Source organism: Echiichthys vipera, assembly GCF_963691815.1.
Source record: "Echiichthys vipera genome assembly, chromosome: X".
In the NCBI taxonomy this organism is placed as follows: Eukaryota; Metazoa; Chordata; class Actinopteri; order Perciformes; family Trachinidae; genus Echiichthys; species Echiichthys vipera.
Window position 1 is genome coordinate 25267766 of NC_139825.1, and position 17211 is coordinate 25284976.

At 40.4% G+C, this 17211-nt stretch overlaps 1 protein-coding gene across 4 annotated transcripts; it reads right to left on the reverse strand.

The window, feature by feature from the left end:
- Nucleotides 1-1958: 1958 nt before the first annotated feature.
- On the reverse strand, nt 1959-17179 carry eif4enif1 (eukaryotic translation initiation factor 4E nuclear import factor 1). 4 transcript variants are annotated; one of them, XM_083938558.1, is made up of 19 exons: nt 17084-17179; nt 15284-15456; nt 15127-15200; nt 12249-12376; nt 11598-11872; nt 10931-11129; nt 10652-10815; nt 9365-9524; nt 8640-8816; nt 7549-7820; nt 7026-7100; nt 5632-5818; nt 4842-4909; nt 4493-4626; nt 4080-4161; nt 3824-3947; nt 3426-3740; nt 3155-3325; nt 1959-2913 (listed from the first exon to the last, which is right to left on the reverse strand). In XM_083938558.1, exons 2-19 carry the CDS (start codon nt 15383-15385, stop codon nt 2726-2728), a joined length of 2895 nt encoding a protein of 964 aa, XP_083794684.1. In that variant the 5' UTR covers nt 15386-15456; nt 17084-17179; the 3' UTR covers nt 1959-2725. The 4 variants fall into 4 exon arrangements, with proteins under 4 accessions (XP_083794684.1, XP_083794685.1, XP_083794686.1 ...); XM_083938559.1 differs by lacking the exon at nt 17084-17179 and adding an exon at nt 16402-16664 and having other exon boundaries at nt 9365-9503; XM_083938560.1 differs by lacking the exon at nt 17084-17179 and adding an exon at nt 16402-16664 and having other exon boundaries at nt 8640-8747.
- Nucleotides 17180-17211: the final 32 nt, after the last annotated feature.

Below are 17211 nucleotides of genomic sequence, written 5' to 3' on the forward strand. Positions count from 1 at the left end.
GGTGGGCGATGTTTTGAGAAAATGTTTCTCTAAGGGGTTTGGAATTGGATGTGTGTTTTTTTTTTAATGATTCCCCCTCAATGTAATGTCAGTTAAAAAAGTAGAGCCCCATCACTGCAGGGGTCTCTTCATGTGTCTTTATGGCAAAAACGTTAACGAGCAGCCTGGTCTGTTTATAAAACCCCTCCCCCAACCCTTTCCTCTGCACGAGCGCAGTCTGTAAGCATGGGTTATTATTACACTGTACAAGTCACTAAGTTCTGGCTTAATAATACTTGATACTGTTGTTTATTGTTCAGGATTTGATAAAATATCCACTGTGGCTATACCCCTGCTACACTTGCATGTTTTTCTTTCTTTTTAAAGAACCAAGGCACTTCAACAAAAACCTTTGTATTGTGAAAAGACATTGGTCATAATTAGAGAAGAGTAACCATTGTGTCAGAGGAGAAGATTTAAACAATGTTTTTTTAGGGTTATGGGATACAAAAATGAACAGGAAGTGTAGAGGCGCTTGCTTTGAATGACTTCAGCACATCTGTGCCCACAGGACATCATTGGTTTCTCACACTTCTCTGGTTTGATCTTGGTCTGTTCTTCAGTCTCTTTCACAGTTCGGTAACTGCAGTGGGTTTCTTAGACATTACTTTATCACCAAAGATTTTCAGAGATTCTCTATGGGGTTTAGATCTGGACTCTGGGCTGGTCACTTCATTGTTTCAATATTCTCAGCTTCAAGGAACAGCTTAACCTGTTTTACAGTGTGACAGGCGACACTTTCTTGCATGAAAACTGCAGCTGATTGGGAGACGGTTGCAGTGAAGGTATTGCATGTTGCTGAAGGAGGTTCACATAAACATTTGCATTCACACTGACATGTAGCTGTACAGAAAACACCCCCCAAACCATGACACTTCCTCCTCCAAATTTAACTGACTTCTTTACAGACTTTGGGTTCAGTCTTTCCCCAGTCCTACGCAAAACATGTTTCCCGTCGACACAAATAAATGTAATCTTCTCTCATCACTAAAGTGCACTTCTCTCAAGTTGTATTGACATTTTCTTCTCTGTCCATACATGTACTAAAAAAAAGACGCTAGTACAGCAGGGGTATAGACAGCTTATATTCGATCAAATTCTGAACAATAAAACAGTATTTCAGACTTATTTCAAGTATTAATAACTTGTTCTCTAATTTTGATCTACAGTGTGTGTGTGTGTGTGTGTTTGATAATAGTTTGGAAATTATGGACAGGAGTTGGCATTCTTTTGAACAGGTTCCAGAGACCAATTTCATTTAGAATAAAATACCTAAAGATATTCAATAAGCAATTATTTTGTCCACTCCCATAATATGCACTGATGGGGGCAGGATATTACATTCCACCACCACAGGCTGGAAATTAACCTGAACTGAATCAACACCTCTGACAGTGCCAATGAATACTTATTACAAGAATGCTTTATTGCATTGGACTAGAGCCTGAGTGATAAGTTTTTAAAACAGTAGATACCAATTCAACCTTTAAAACAAATTGTTTTTTCTGATATAGCAGACACAATAAGAATCCCATAAAGTATTGCAACCAAGATTTGCATTTTAAAGTTGTAAATAGACACATTTTCTTTTTCTCCGCTGACATTTACAGTGGCCACTTTCATGTTTTAGGGTACACCTTAACAGCATAATGCAAACCAAGTTTGATTGAGTTCAAAGTTGTTTTGTACTAGACAATTTTTTACTGGCCCGTATGTAAATGGGGCAAATTCTGTCAATATAATACAGACCATTGTAACAGCAGTTGAATAAAAAAGCTTTGCAAAGGCAGAGCTGTTGTACTAAATTCCACATGTATACCTCAAAGTGGCCGCTGAAGGTATATTCAGCACGTAGGAAATACAGAAACAATTGATCAAAGTGTTTTGCTGAATTTTGTTTATTAATTCTATTTGTGCTTTGTGAAACTTAATAGTACATAAGCATAACCTGAATCCCAACCACCCTCAAAAAAATGACAATGTGAGCAGTACTGCCCCTCTCACCGGTGGAATGGGAGAGGATACAGTCTAAGGAAAGAAAAGGAAAAAACAAAAAACAAAGAAAGGCACAACCAGCACTCGCCGCATCCCCTGGTGTAGTCTTTAAATGCTCCAGTCAGTAACATCTACAGCAAAGGACCACTAGCTACGCCACAAAATGGTAGAGTATACACAGAAGTTACTCATCAATACAACATTTCTCACTAGCAGTAGCCCTTTCTCAGTGAAGTTCAGGGGGGGAATTAAAGTTGGACAAGACAAAGGAATGCTACCAGCTCTCGGTGACTGTCTCTTGCAGTTTTCAGCTGAACTGCAGGACAGTTTCACCTTCCCCATTCCAAGAACAACAAAACAATAGCTATATACAGGGGTAATACAATTATTTCCCATGGTCTGTACAATTGGACCTATACATTATTTACTGCGCAGAGCCTAATACAAAAGAAAGAAAAAAATCACTCAGTCGGCAAAACAAATCGCCATAATTCATCCTCCCGTTTCTGCTGATAAGCCTCTTAAAAAGCTGTGACTTCAGGTTGAAGAAAAGGAAGCATGTCATGGTTAGACTGTTCAGGTCTGTGCACCGTCTTTCAAATTGAAGTTCACATTTTTATGGTAACGAGGAGGTGAAGATGGGCAAAAAGTAAAGAAAAAAAAACCTTGCTATTCAGCAGTGTTCGTTTTCTTATGGCCTGAACTCCAATTCATCTACACTTATGACCTTGGCCGGCATGGAGGGCAGTGGCTGTTCTAACATGTCTGATCCAAACCACTTGGTGAGGTCTAGAGGGGGGGTGCCCCTATGTTGCTGGGAGCCATTTGTCCGGTGAGGGCCATGGCTCTGTGACTGAGAGCCTGGGATGCCTGGATGCACTGCAAGGTAAGACAAAAATTCAGTTTAATCCAGCTGAGAAAGTAACATTTTTTATGTTGCCCATTTAACTTACTCATTTCAGCTGTTATAAATCGTACATACATTTAAAGTTGAATATTTCCTACTCTTTCCAGACGTTTATTTTAGGCTATTTTCTGTGTTCAGGAATCAAAACCTTCAGACGTAAGGCTACCACTAGTACAAACCCACACGCAGTCGTAATATTTGACTTCCACTCACTTGGTCTCTGTTGCTGAAGTTGCTGTTGCATTACTGCTAACTGCATCTGAGTACTGGCTCTGGGAGGTAGAAGTGGATGCCCTGTTGAACTTAGAGGGTACAGCGGTTGTCCAAGCAGGGCAGGAGACAAGCCTTGAAGTTGGGCAAGGTCAACATGTTGTGGAAATACACCTGTAGGGTACAATTAAATGAGAGAACATCTGGGTTAGATGTTAAACATTATCAAAGAAACAGAAGTTTAAAAAAAAGAAAACGCCAGAAAAACACTAACCTGCTTGCACAAGAGCAGGCCCAAGTTGCTGGGGCTGGATACCCTGCGCCAGCATTCGTTGAACCACATTAGGGTGTAGCTGGGGGGGAGGGCGCACTAGGGGAACATGGGATAGAAGGGGTACCGGATAGATGGGACGAGGGTAGGATGAAGAGGGTCCAGGAGGTACCATGTTGGATGTGTGGTGTCCAGCAGAGCCAAGCCTGTGACGCTCCTGGTCTTTGCTGGGCATGGTCTGCGAGCCGGCCTTCACTCCTGCGGACTGGACAGCATTACCATCCATCGCCTCCAGGTACAGATTTGAGGGACTGCCGTCTGTAATCGCATAATAAAAATCTCAAATTTCATAGTGTTGTAGTACCTAGACTAAAATCAGTGTGTAAATCAGTGCTCTGTACCATCTTGAGAGAGTCCTGCTGCCCCCTCCTTATTCTCTGAACGACCCGATGGCTCATCTCTGCTTTTCTCTTTTGTCGCATACATTTTGCGGATCACAGATGTGGGTGTAAACGATGGGGACAACTGTCGTGAGAAAACAAAAATGAATGCTGGAAATACTAAGAAGTATAGGTATTGAAGGAAAAAGTTTAAAGAATCCAACTTCACAGGACATATCTAGACAATGACAGCTGGGAGGATAAAGTTTATGCTCACCATGCTGGTGACAGGATTGCCTGGGGAGTTTCTCCCTGCAGACTGAGGGCCTGGACCGGGGGAACGATTAACATGTTGCAGTCTGTGGATCACAAGCACATTAGCCATATGCAACTATCAAATGCTAAACAATCCTTATTGTCATCTGGTTTGAGTGTGTACATTCAGTACACAGTGTATGCCAGTATGTAGGAAAATTGCCATGACTGTTAGAGTTTATTATTTTTAAAAACAAATAACAGGCAACACACCAAGGGGCAATTTGCCAACATTCTAGACACGTAGCCCAATCGAAATGTGTTCTTCAAAGCATATGAAGATCGTTTATAAGCTAAAAGGGCATTAATCACATTTATTTCACCATAAATACACTGTGCGGTATTTAAATCCATTTTTTTTTTTTTTAAACTAACCTATTTCGATAAGATTTGTCCTGTGGTGGCTTGTAGCCAGACTGGAATGAGTGTTGGGCATGTAGAGCAAGGTCCTGTTGAAAGATCAGAGCTTCCAGGTCCGCCTGATTCTCTGGCATTGAGAGCACCCTCATCTGGTCAAATGAAATACGCACAACTGAAGAGATCCGACTGCTGTCTTATGAGTTACTTATATATATATATACTGCATATTATAATGAAGCAAAAAAAAAAAAAACACAACAAAATAAGGTTCTTTAAATGTAAATTGAAAATTTGTTAAATATCTTTTCAGTTATCACACAAAAGCTATTAATCCAAGTTGACCCGGTCCGAACATTTAGGTTACCTGGTGCTGTGCAGCAGCTACAGGGTCAGGAAACTGTTCTGGCAGCATATGATGATGACCAGGAAAACCTTAGGCAGGAGAGGGAGAAAAAAAAAACTGATAAAAAGCTACATGATCCAGCTTATGTGACCAACACCATCTTAAATGCCCATAGCCCGAGTGCAGCACTCTTAAGTTGCAGGAGATAACCGACACGTGATCATAGCTGTAATACAGTTTAAATTGCATTAATAGTAAAATAAATAAAAAAGTTAAAGCTTTCCGTTGTGTGCTGATACATTTTGGATAGATTCTCATCAATAATCGTTAGAGGCAGTACTGAGGAAAAAATCATCATGTAAAACATTTGGGATCCGACAAGACTCAGACAGATTATGCGACCATGAAAACTGTGGGTGAAGAAACCAAGTCAACACATACAATATGCATTTTGAAATTTAGAGTTTCTTCTAGTCAGACAAATTAGTTATATGGTAAGGATATCCTCTTACCTTTTCTTAGCTAGTGGGCCGGGAAACTTTATTTCCTGGCCCGGTCAGCTGTTTTCATAAAACACGTCATACCCGGAAGAAAAGCAGCTCTGAGGAAAGCTGGAGTACAGCCAAAAGTGTCAGCTAAGAAAAGGTAACCATACGACTAATTTGTCTGACTAGAAGAAACTCTAAATTTTAAAATGGATAAAGACGACATTAGGAATACGATCTATCTACAAGATGCATTACTTGTAATTCCAATGTGAGATTTACATGTCTTTTTAAAAAAACGCTGCAACATGTCACAATTAACTTACCTGCTGAAGGTTGCAACCGACTGTTGAAGTAGTCAGGTGAAAGTGCCCTCTGTGGCAAGAGAGGGGGTGTCGGGCCTTTGTGTAGTTGGCCTCTCATAGGGGCAGAGGTTTTTGGGCAATCAGGGCTGTCCAACAGATTGCGAAGCAGTATAGGAGAGCCACTATGAGCAGGACCTCCCAAGAGCTCCTACAATACAAACAAATTTCCTAAGATGTGATGAGATATGGCAGTTAAATTAAGTGCAAATCTATCATCCATAAAATGTGGATCAAGAATTTTTGTGTCACCACCAATAAGTTCCCCCTTGGCAACCTCCCAATTTTGGAACTAGAAACTTTCCTCAACAGCTCTAGTAATGAAACTCTTAGATACAGCACAAAATTACAGTGTTCCTAGACATTGAATCTTCAAGTTTTAAAATTCTGCTATCCCCGAAACAGTCTGAACATGTGCATATGTTTTCTATAAAACCTTTTCTTTAGACTGGTATGTACTGTATATTTTTGCTGCAGGCACAGCCTGTAGTTTTACATAGTATTCATCTCATGCTACCTGTCTGGCAGCAATAAGGTCCTGTCTCCACAAAGCATTTTCTTTTCTGAGCACCAGCATCTTTTTTAAGTTGTTCCCGATGAGGAGAGAGCCTATGCAGCCTCCTAGAGAAGTGTCTTTGTAGTGTAATAATATCTTGGTGGTGGCAAGATTCAACACGTGGCCGTGCTACACCAATAAGATAGCTGCTTTTTGTCAACAGAATGGCAAGATGGCGGATCCCGTGGTTAGATTCAACATTAGCGATAGGATAAAAACAGAAAATCCTCTTAAGTGAGACAAATGGATTCTAAACCGTGCTGAATACATAACTGTCATCTAGATCAATAAAAGACAGTACTTGTACTTCGATCATTCACAAACCAAAATGTCAGGGTTGTGCTATAAACCCAGGTTTTACGAGTGAAGGACAAGAGTTCTTACTCATGTTACCAAGCTGTCATCTGCAGCACTGCTGAATCAATTGTTATTTATAAAATTTAACACCACCCAAGTCACATCTCGGTCCGGATAGCAGGTGATAGGCTCCTGTAATGTATTTAAGATATGATAGGGACTGGAGACAGTCAGAATAGATTGGTCTAAATATAAAAAACTGGCAGCATAATTATTGTACCACAAATTTATGAGTAGCTGCTGTTGAAAAGAAAAAGTGCAATTTTCCTCCTGCGCTTCAGCTTACACTTTTTTTTATCTGCTAAAAAAAACAAAACAAAAAAACTGTCTTGCGGTAATTGTCATGCACCCTGTAGTACAAGACTGAATTTAATTTTCACCAGGCCGGCCTCTCTTAAGCATCTCGTCAGCATCAGCCTAACAACACAGTCAGCAGCATACACACCTGAAATATGTTTTTCTGCTGCTGAGGGGACACCTGAACTCCAGACATTGTCACCACAGCTGGGTCTGAAGGTTGCTGCATTGTACAGGGAGAAATAATTTGTGGCAGGTGCAAGGAAACCAAAAACAACAACAGTGCAAACCCACCGAGATGGATTTGTACATGAAAGTCACAATCAAAGTGTCCCTTATGCAAGTCAGGTATGGCTTTGGATGCATATATCGTCATGTTTCTTAATGAGCATTTAATCAGTGAGCAAGTAAACAGTTATTGTCTTAGCACAAGAATAAAGCAGAGCACAAATTCAGAAACTGACTTGCATAAAACATGACACTTTCACCGTTTCCATCACTTTGTAGTTCATCCATGAAATTTTAAAAAAGTGGGTTTTCTAAGTTAAACCGAAAAAGCTTTCTGCAGCATCACACTGGGAGAGATTTGTATGAATACCTGTTCCATTGCAACATATACAATGTTGTTACTCATCCAGTGAAAGTTTGTCAATATAGATAAAAATACTTACATTGTTTGTGTTGGTTTTGGGGTGAGCTGGCAAAGTTCCACTTGCCTTCATGCTGCTGACCAGCTTATTAAAGGCCGACATGTCAGTGTCACGTGAGTGTGGACGGGCGCTACAGCTGCCAGTTAAAGCTTCCTCCAAATGTTGAGCCATAAAGGGTGTGCCATTTCCTCTCTGTGGAGGCGGCATCTTTCGCACCTGTGGTTCTGAGCCCAACTTCATCCCCTTCATCCCTCCCTCCACTTCCTCCAGTGAAAGCACCGCTCCACAGTTCGCTTGGGACAGATGGATATAAACTTTATGTAGCACTGTCAAAACACCACTTATAAAGCACTGCCACGTTTTTTGTTTTGGACAGTCATATTGATATAACTGCGGATATATACAAAATATTCATATACACTCAACACCGTTACATTTCAGTGGACAGAATCTCAAACATTTGTCAAAAAGAAATATAAATTAAATTTCTTATGAAATGAAATATTCTATTATTAAAGGCCATTATCATAGGCAAAACTCAATGGAGAATGGCAGGCAAGTAGCAGCCAAGCACTGCTTATGCATGAGGTTTGGCCTGGCTGTCATACTGAAACTAATCTCTAATGGTTCAGACCTGAATATCCTTTTCTGTTTTTTACTACAATCATCTTTTGTACCATGGAACTAGAGTTGGGCAATATGACACTGAAGGCTGCAAGAGAAAATATTTGTCCACCCAGATTTAGCTTAACAGTACAAAAGGTAGCTATCCTATTAATTTATCTGACAGTTGTATGAAACGTTTCAAGTTTGTGAGCAGGACAGGTGTATGGCAATACTGGATTTACAGCGGGTTCACATTAATGGGATTAAGTATTTCAATTAGTCAGTTCCATATTGTTATTCTGTGAATATTGTTTCCCCAATTGACTTTTCATAGAGTACTATAATCACCATGTATTGTTACTATAGAAAATTCAATATATCATGCCTACATTTTATCCATATTGCCTAAATGCACATGAAGATGTCGACTGCAAAGTATATTCCCTGTTAAAGTGACGTCATGGTATAACACAACTGTGCAAATGTGTTAGTAAACTGGCACTCACTGCTTTCCCGTAGCCGAGCCTTGTTGACCGACAGGGTGGAAAGAAGAGGCTTCAGGTCTATTTTGGCTTTGTGCAGCAGATCTAGGATGTCCACCTTCTCCTTGCACTCTGATGATTGAATAGGTGTGAAGTATGAGGCAGGGCCTTGGCTAGAGGACGTACTGCGAGGCTCAAGCCCTTCAGAAGAGCAAAACAGTCTAAGATTTAGTAGATGCAACACAGAAACAGAATGTTTTGGGGGCATGAACATTTTAAAACAAGAAAAGTAACAGGCTAGCAATCATACAGAACTGAAGTGATTTAGTAAAGCAGCAGTTGGTGTTGACAAAGTTTTAAGCCTCTAACTAGATAGATTTGAATGCCACATCCCCAGACTGAGGCACAGATTGAGTACAAACCCACAAAAATACATCATAAGATATTGACCTATATATATGCAGCTCAATAAATAAAAACAACAACAGCAAGCACACGCAGTGCTCGGGACTACTTGAACCTGTCTCAAATTAATCTGATTGTGTGAGCTTTAATTGACCTTTATGGAACCTATTTAGCCTGGATTTATTTGTTGGGCTCATTCCAGACTGGTTTTGGACTTAATGAACCGGCCCCAGGCCTCTGATCATTCCAGGATGTGCCAAAACACAGCTTCACCAAAAGGTGCTATGCCTGGTTTTAAGATACATAGTTACATGAAGGTCTTTTGGGGAAATAAAATAATTTACCTGCAAGTTTCTCCAGCTCCTCATGGGGAGTGGACCTCAGACTGCTGGACCGGCTGCCTGAAGGGCTCGGGTTACTCGAGAACCACTGACTGAAGCGGCTAGCTGATACAGGGCCCTCTCCCAAAACGTCCTCTATCATCTGCAAGACAGAAAAAGGCCCCTGTGAAACAGAGTGAGAAACGCAAATAACAGCAGGCCAAAAGATACAAAGACAAAGGTTTGGGGTTATGTTTTGGGCGTTTTTCTATCGATTTAGCACAAAATGTGCTAGAAGATAGAGGGCAGTGTCATTGACTGCACTGCAGTTTGGCCTTGTGTTCATTTAATGCCATAAACCAGTCCCTACACAACTTTCTTGTTTAGTATGTATACTGGTTAGCTTGATTCTCAAATTAGCCGGTATAATGTAGCTATAATGATGGGCATACATTTGATTTGTTGATACCTTTTAACACCACCATGCAATAGCCCACTTACAAAAATATTTAGAAGTTATATCATTCAGAGACACTAACAACCACCCCAGAGCAAGTTAAGCCAATGCCGCAGAGACAAAGTATTTTGGCTTCAGAAAGCATTATGTGTGCCAGATTATGTATTTTCTTCCAACTTCTACCGTTAAAGCTTATACTGACTACAAGACGACATAAAAAGGAAACAGGACTTACAAATGCCATCCCATCTGTAGGGGTGTAACGGTACACTAGAGTCAAGGTTCGGAACGTACCTTGGATTTAAAGCCACGGTACAAGGCAGTACGGTTCGTAGTTAAGTGGGAAAATGAAAAAACTGCATGTTTGTCAGAACTTACATAAGGTTAATTAGTAAACAATTAAAAACAACAGTTAAACAGTTTTTGCTGTCAGTATGAAACATACAAATAATATGTATAACCAATATTAAAAGAAATTCTGCTGTAATTCTCCAATAAATAAAATACTTAAATAATTGCTTTGTTGAAATAGTGTCGGGAGATGATTGCACAGCTTGTTATTTTTCACAGCAACGGTGATTGTAACACCTACATGGTGCCTTTTTAAATGCGTGACAGACGACTGTGACTTCGCGTTTTAAGTTCCGCACCTCAAAACAAGACTGTAGATTTGCCATATTAATGCTATGTATGACACATTCACGGACCACCTCTGTACCCGCCCAGAAGTGGCTGTACAGTGACAGTTCGGTACGAATACGTGTATTGTTACACCCCTACCCATCTGTGATGTTCATATCATTACCACCTAAAAACAAAAAAAATATCACACAGTGCCCCCCCCCAGTACTTACAGAGGCCAGTCCTGGCATGGTCTTATCCATATTGAAGAATTCATTGAAATCAAAGTCTCCAGTCGTTTGCTCAGGCAGGACATCAGGGTGGGGAACCTCCTGATCAGCAGAAGGCCGCAAACCTGCATCTCGCTCCTCTGCCTGCCCACCATTACATTCCACTGCTGCACAACAAAATTTTTGCCATTAAGTATCTTTTTAAAAACAAAACATGATAAATTACATTTAAAAAAACTGCATTATGATGCTGTAACTCTGAAGTAAGTGGCTTTGACATGCCTTCTCTTATGGATTCTGGCCGCTTCCTTGACCGCTTGGACCTGCGTTTATCATCCTCCAGGATTTTGTCATCAAATCCAATGAGCTCAATCGTCTCAGACTGGCTGGTGGGACCCCCGGAGAACCATTCTGGCTCCTCCTCTGCATATGAGTCATTCCTTCTCCTTTCACTAAACACACGTTTGTCACCAAAATCCCTCTGCAAAAGAAGAGGCAGTACCAACGTGATATCACTGTGGAAAATGGCAGAGAAGACTGCTATAATGTTGATTAGAATAAATGGATGGGACCCTTCTTGAAATTAACTCTTAGTAAAATAGGGAAGGTGCTGATTCAGTGTGCCTTATCTATTAAAGTAGACAGTAAACCTTTGATTTTATATAATGTAATCAACAGTAGATAAGTGAGCCAAATCCAATTCTTTCAAATGTTTAACTTTCGACCTGCATAGTTCTCTTTTCAGGTTGTTTTATGCTGTAAAATAAACTTCTTAGTCTGGCGGTTTTATGAAACAAGCTGAAGGGCATATGCATTTTTGATTTTGAGGAACTCTTTAATGGTAATCATTAGCATCTAAAATGATGACAACCTGAATGCACTGAATGCCTCGCTGTTCAGACACGACGGGAAATGCATTACTGATGGACTGAAAGCAATGAACACCAACCCTGAATCTTTTATCCTTATAGTCTCTCTCACGTTCCCGCTCTTTCTCCGAACGGGCTTCTCTCTCAAACGCTCGTGCAGCAATTATGCGGCCACTGCCAATTCTGCGTGCCCCTCCCAGACGGAGACTCTCATTCTCTTTGTTTTCCAGGGGGCTGATTGGGCGACGAGCATGGGGTGCAAGTGCAGCATTGCCTTGACATCCACCTCCAAAGCTGCGTCGCTGCGGGCTCAGTACGACATCAAGATCATCCTCCTTTAACCGCTCACGAGGATCTGAATACAATGTAGTAAATGCGCTTGGCGTTACAGGTTTAACACCACGGTCACATCAAAAATTAACCAACAAGTAAGCCTAGATTATAGAAGATCTTTCCACTTTGAAGAAATATATTTAATTTCTACCCTCATTTATATTGTTATCCTATCCCTCAAGACAATACTATGGAATTGGACTTGTATGATTTCAATAAAACTTATGTGAAATATCTGTCCAAGCATAATCTAGAGCTGTTCACAGAAACTTTTCCTAGATAATTGTACTGCTTCATGACTTTGCAATGGATCACCTCTGACACAAACATTCTCCTACAGAAAGTAAGATTGTTATGACTTGATTTAAAACTTAGTCTACTGGCTTTGGGTCATTTACCTGGGATTCTTCGTTTCAAAGGAACTCTGTCATCCACATAGTCCTTCTTAAAACCTTCCACCGGAGAGCTACGTTCTGAAGTGGGATACAGTGAGGCGTGCCACTTCTCAGGGTCCCAGATACCTTCACTGTATCAAAACATAATTTGGTCCACAATAAAAAGACATATCCAACCAGTTGACTTAAACAAGTAGACAAATAACTTACTAAAATGATTCCCCAAAAGATATCAACTGCGTAGAAGATCAATGGAAGATCATTTTAAAAGTTGCATATAAAAAAGGCCAATTACACCAAGTAAACAGGATTATTTAAAAAAGGGGAATGGTGACATAGAATTTATGATTGAATAATTTCCAATTCTTTAATCGACCCTTACAGTCCACCGTTACAGTAACACTTACTTTCACTAGCTCACTAACTGGATGATTACCAGTGGTACTGGATGGGTAGCACAGGAGTATTTTATGACATCTGCAAAGAGAGTCTGCCAGTATGTTTTTGCACACTACTGGAGTAGATCAACCTTACAATAAGCTGCAACGCTTTAATGACATTGTATCGGGGGGTACACACACACACTGCGTCTTTTACCATCTGGAAAATGAGAGGCACGTTTGTCGAGCACTACTGTGCGTTTACATAAGGAATAATGGATTTGAGGGGGCAAAAACGCTACATGTGTACAGCCCTTTATGCAGTTTAATGACCAGGGAAGAAAAACGGTTAGCACATTTTTTCAGTTAACCAACAACTGGCAGATACTCTAAAATGTTAATTTTGGGTCTTGAAGATATTCAGGCCACCCAAATAATACATTGTGTAAAAAGCAGTGCACAAACTTTTCATTAGCCTACCAGCTCTACTTCATAATCCCATTCATGAAAAAAATCCAATTTCCCCGTGTGGGATAAATAAAGTAATTCTTCTTCTTCTTCATCCAAAGTAACTATTTTTTTAGATCGACCCCTGGGGCACCCCACACTACACGTTCCTGGGGAACGTGTATCTATGCTTACAAGAAAGTGGCAATCTGTGAGGCATGAATAAAACCAGTTAAGAACAGTACCAGAGAGGCCCACCTGGTGTCCTGAGTCCATTTAAAAAGTATGTGGTGGTCTACTGTATCAAAAGCAGCACTTAGATCCAGTAACACCAGGACTGACAGTTTGAGAGTCCCTGTTACACCTGAGATCATTAACAATCTTCAAGGGCTGTCTCGGTACTTGGTTTCATCCTGAAACCAGATTGACACTGTTCTAAAATCGCTTTGCTCTTGAAAAAATAATTTAATTGGATAAAAAAAACAGCTTTTCTAAAACTTTACTTAAAAATGGTAAGTTGGATACAGTTCGGCAGTTGGCAAAATTGTCAGGATCCCAATTGCTCTTCTTCAGAAAGGGCTTCCCCACTGCCGTTTTTAAAAGGCAGAGAGAGCAATTCACAAAGAATGCATAAAATTGTTTTAAAAGTGATTTGGGAATTGGGTCTAAAAAGGCAGGTTGTTGGGTTAACTCGGGAGAAAATTCTACTGAGTGTTACTGCATCAACCAGGACAAAATGCTCCATTGTCTCCTCAAATAAAAGTGATGGTTCAGGTCTGTTAAATGCAACATTGTTTTATTCTAAAAGAGTGGCCCTAATACCAACGATTTTTCTTCTCAAGTGGTCTGCAAAGTCCTCACATAGATGGTTTGTTGGAACCATGGAGGATTTCTTAAAATCACTATTAGTTAAACAAGCAATTGTGGAGAAGAGGAATCTATGGTTCTTTTTATCTGAGATGAGTTGTGAAAAATTGGAAGTTCTTGCCTGTTTTACTGCTTTATAGTAGGTTTTGAGTTTGTCCCAGAATAGTTCGTAGTGAACTGTTAACTTGGTCTGCCTCAATTTTCTCTCTGCCCTCCTGCAATTTCTTTTCAGTTGTTTTATTTCAGTCATTATCCAAGATGGTGTCCAAAAAAAAAAATAATCCACTCGCAGTTTGGGAAACTCACTGATAAGAGGGGTGGTGCTTGGGTGGTCTATAAATTGTCACACATAATTTGAGGGCTGCTAAAGCATGGTGTTCAAATGACGTATAGTTGGTAAAAGAAATGTTCTTCGTTATTATAGAGTTTGAGATTGTTGCAGTCCCACCACCTCTCCTACCACTCCAAATTTGGTGGGGAAGCCTCGGTGAGAACAGCTGGTGCATCAGTACATACACATCTCCATGCTGAGAGGCGGTCTGAATTTCAGAGGTGTGTGAGAAAATGTGCTTTTTTCAGTAAACTTTAGCTCTAGCAACTGCAAACAACCCCCGGAGAAAAATCACATCTTTTAATAGAATCTATTATTTCTTAAATTACATCCATCAATATAGTCTTCCGGCTGGTTTTTTTTTTTTTTTTAAAGGCAAATGAAAGCCACCAATGTTGTAGACTCAGAATTCATGTTTAAGCTGTTTTATTCTTCATCAGCTCATATATTTAAAAAAGGGAACACAGTGTGACCTAACACCTAAATCAAGTTACCATCTAAGACAGGACTGCCCAACCCTGCTGCTAGAGAGCCACTGTCCTGCATGTTTTAGGTTTCTCCGTGCTCCAAGACACCTGAGTCTAATGATGTGCTCGTTATCAAGCAGCTGAAGCTTGTCACAGGTTTCGTTAGACTCAAGTGTGTTAGAGCAGGGAGAAACCTAAAACATGCAGGACAGTGGCCTTCCAGGGACAGGATAGGGCAGCCCTGATCTAAGAGGAGCAAAACAGTTGGGCATCGTTCAATTAAACTCAGGACCTGCTCATTTCACAAAATTAGTCTTGCTTCCCTTGTTGACCCACATAACATCTGAATACAATGTGGATTGTGTGGATACATCCAAGGAAATTCTTACCTGTCATATTTCTCAGAGAGACAGTCTGGCCTTTCATTGGAAACTGGTAGTTCTTTTATTTCCAGAAGCTCTTCCTGCATAATAAGTGATAATGGTTAATTTGTGTTTGGGAGAACTCTATATGGCCTCTATTATCATTGTTGGTATTTCTCATCACCTTGGTGTATCTGTATGGAGCGATGGCTGCAGGCTGTGTAACTTGGTTCACAGCAGCCTCTCCATCCCCATCCTTCTGCTCCACACAAGCATCGTTCTCCATGACTTATTTCAGAAACAGAACAAACAGCTCCAGTTTGTGTTTCAGGTATTATCTATACAATGGCTCTCTCCCTGTTGGAAACAAATACAATGTTTCCAAGTTAAATCAAACAGCCCCATTGATATTTTTTCTCTAAGTGGTGTCATTGGTGTCAATCAATGAAAACTTTCTTTTAAGCTGAAACAGAGCTCCAATCTACTGCTGCTGTGCACCTCCCACAAAAACATGCTGATTTTTATGGAGATACAAAACCATAAGAAAAGTGACCTGGCCTAGAATAAACAAACAGCCAAACAATGATTTATTTGTTTGTTTCGGGCATTATTATTATTAATATATATATATATATATTTAATAATGCCCGAAACAAGAATGATGATAAAAAACAAGAATCATATTTTATAATACAAGGCAAATATTTGTAGTTCCGCCACCATTGATCACACCAACAATACTACTTAAAGTGTGTTAACTGTCCCAACAAATGAGTATTTAGCACATTAATGATGGATTATAGTTTGCCATTTGATTTTTTTTAAAATCCAAATAATTCCCAAGCTCTATGCGTTCAGGCCCAAAATTGTGCATTATTAGTAATTTTGTAGTTACGGCAGTCAGGCTTTGTAGTGCAGAATAAACTTCACCTAACGTTGAGCTACCTTTACACGGAGAAAGGGTTAGCAAACGCTAACAGCCAGAGACGCTGACACGTCAATTAACAATACGTTAACTCGCACAGCTTTGGCGTTAATTGATAATTAACGAAGAAATTAGTAACTGAGCTGTGAACGAAACTGTTTTTCTCCCGTCAGTAACGTCCCAGAACGGTGTTACTTGATCAAAAGCTAAATTAATCTTCTCTTTGTTGTTGTTTCAGGATAAAAACACGGCAAAAACTCCTCCAGACGCCGGTGAGCTAACGTTGAGCGAACAGTGAAACCTCTAAGTCGTGGTTTAAATCCGTTATAAACCACTGGCTAGCTATTAGATTTTAAAAACAAACAAACACAATTTACCCAGTTTAAATGCTGCGAGGGATTCTGGTTGCTAACGGCCGAGCGGCAGCCGTCCACGGTAGTTAGTTCGCCAGCTAGAGCTAACTAGCTAACTAGCTGGGGATAAAGCCCATCCAGTGAGCACCAAACTTGAAGCCGGGTAATTTTGACAAACAAACACGGTACTGGGGTAACTAAACAAAATAACACATCAATTCAAACAGAGACTATGTAATCTCAAGGTGTATCCTGCTCTCGCTGTTTTTCTAAGTCGCAGCAGTAAATTTCCTCTGATCACCGCTTTAAGAAGGTCCTAGGGAAGATTACAGTGTGCCCGTGGCGCCTTTGTAGAATTGCATACAGCCTAAGTGTGCGTCGGCCGTCTCGCGTTTTAATATTTAAACCATATTATATAACTTACATATCACTAGTAAGGTATTCGTGTGTAACCATACACACCGTGGCAAAATAACAAGTTGCATTGTAGGGCATATCACTTGTACTAAATGTAGAATATTAAAGAGGCATTATTTGGGGCAGCTATTCATTGTCTTGGGGTTTGCCCGATTTGTCACTCACGCTTAGCCGTCTCCAGTGGCTCTTTGTGAATATGTGAGACCCCGCCCTCACGGGCTGTCCAGGAATGACATTGCGCCGAGCCGCTGGCGATATTTTTTCCGAGGATGGTAGGGGAATGTCTTACCCTTTTCTCCTCTGATTGGCTAAAAGGGCTCTCCGATCAAACACGCCGTTTACTGATATGTTGACTTCTGTCTAGAGCAGGGGTAGGCAATTCCGGTCCTGGAGAGCCACTGTCCTGCATGGTTTAGG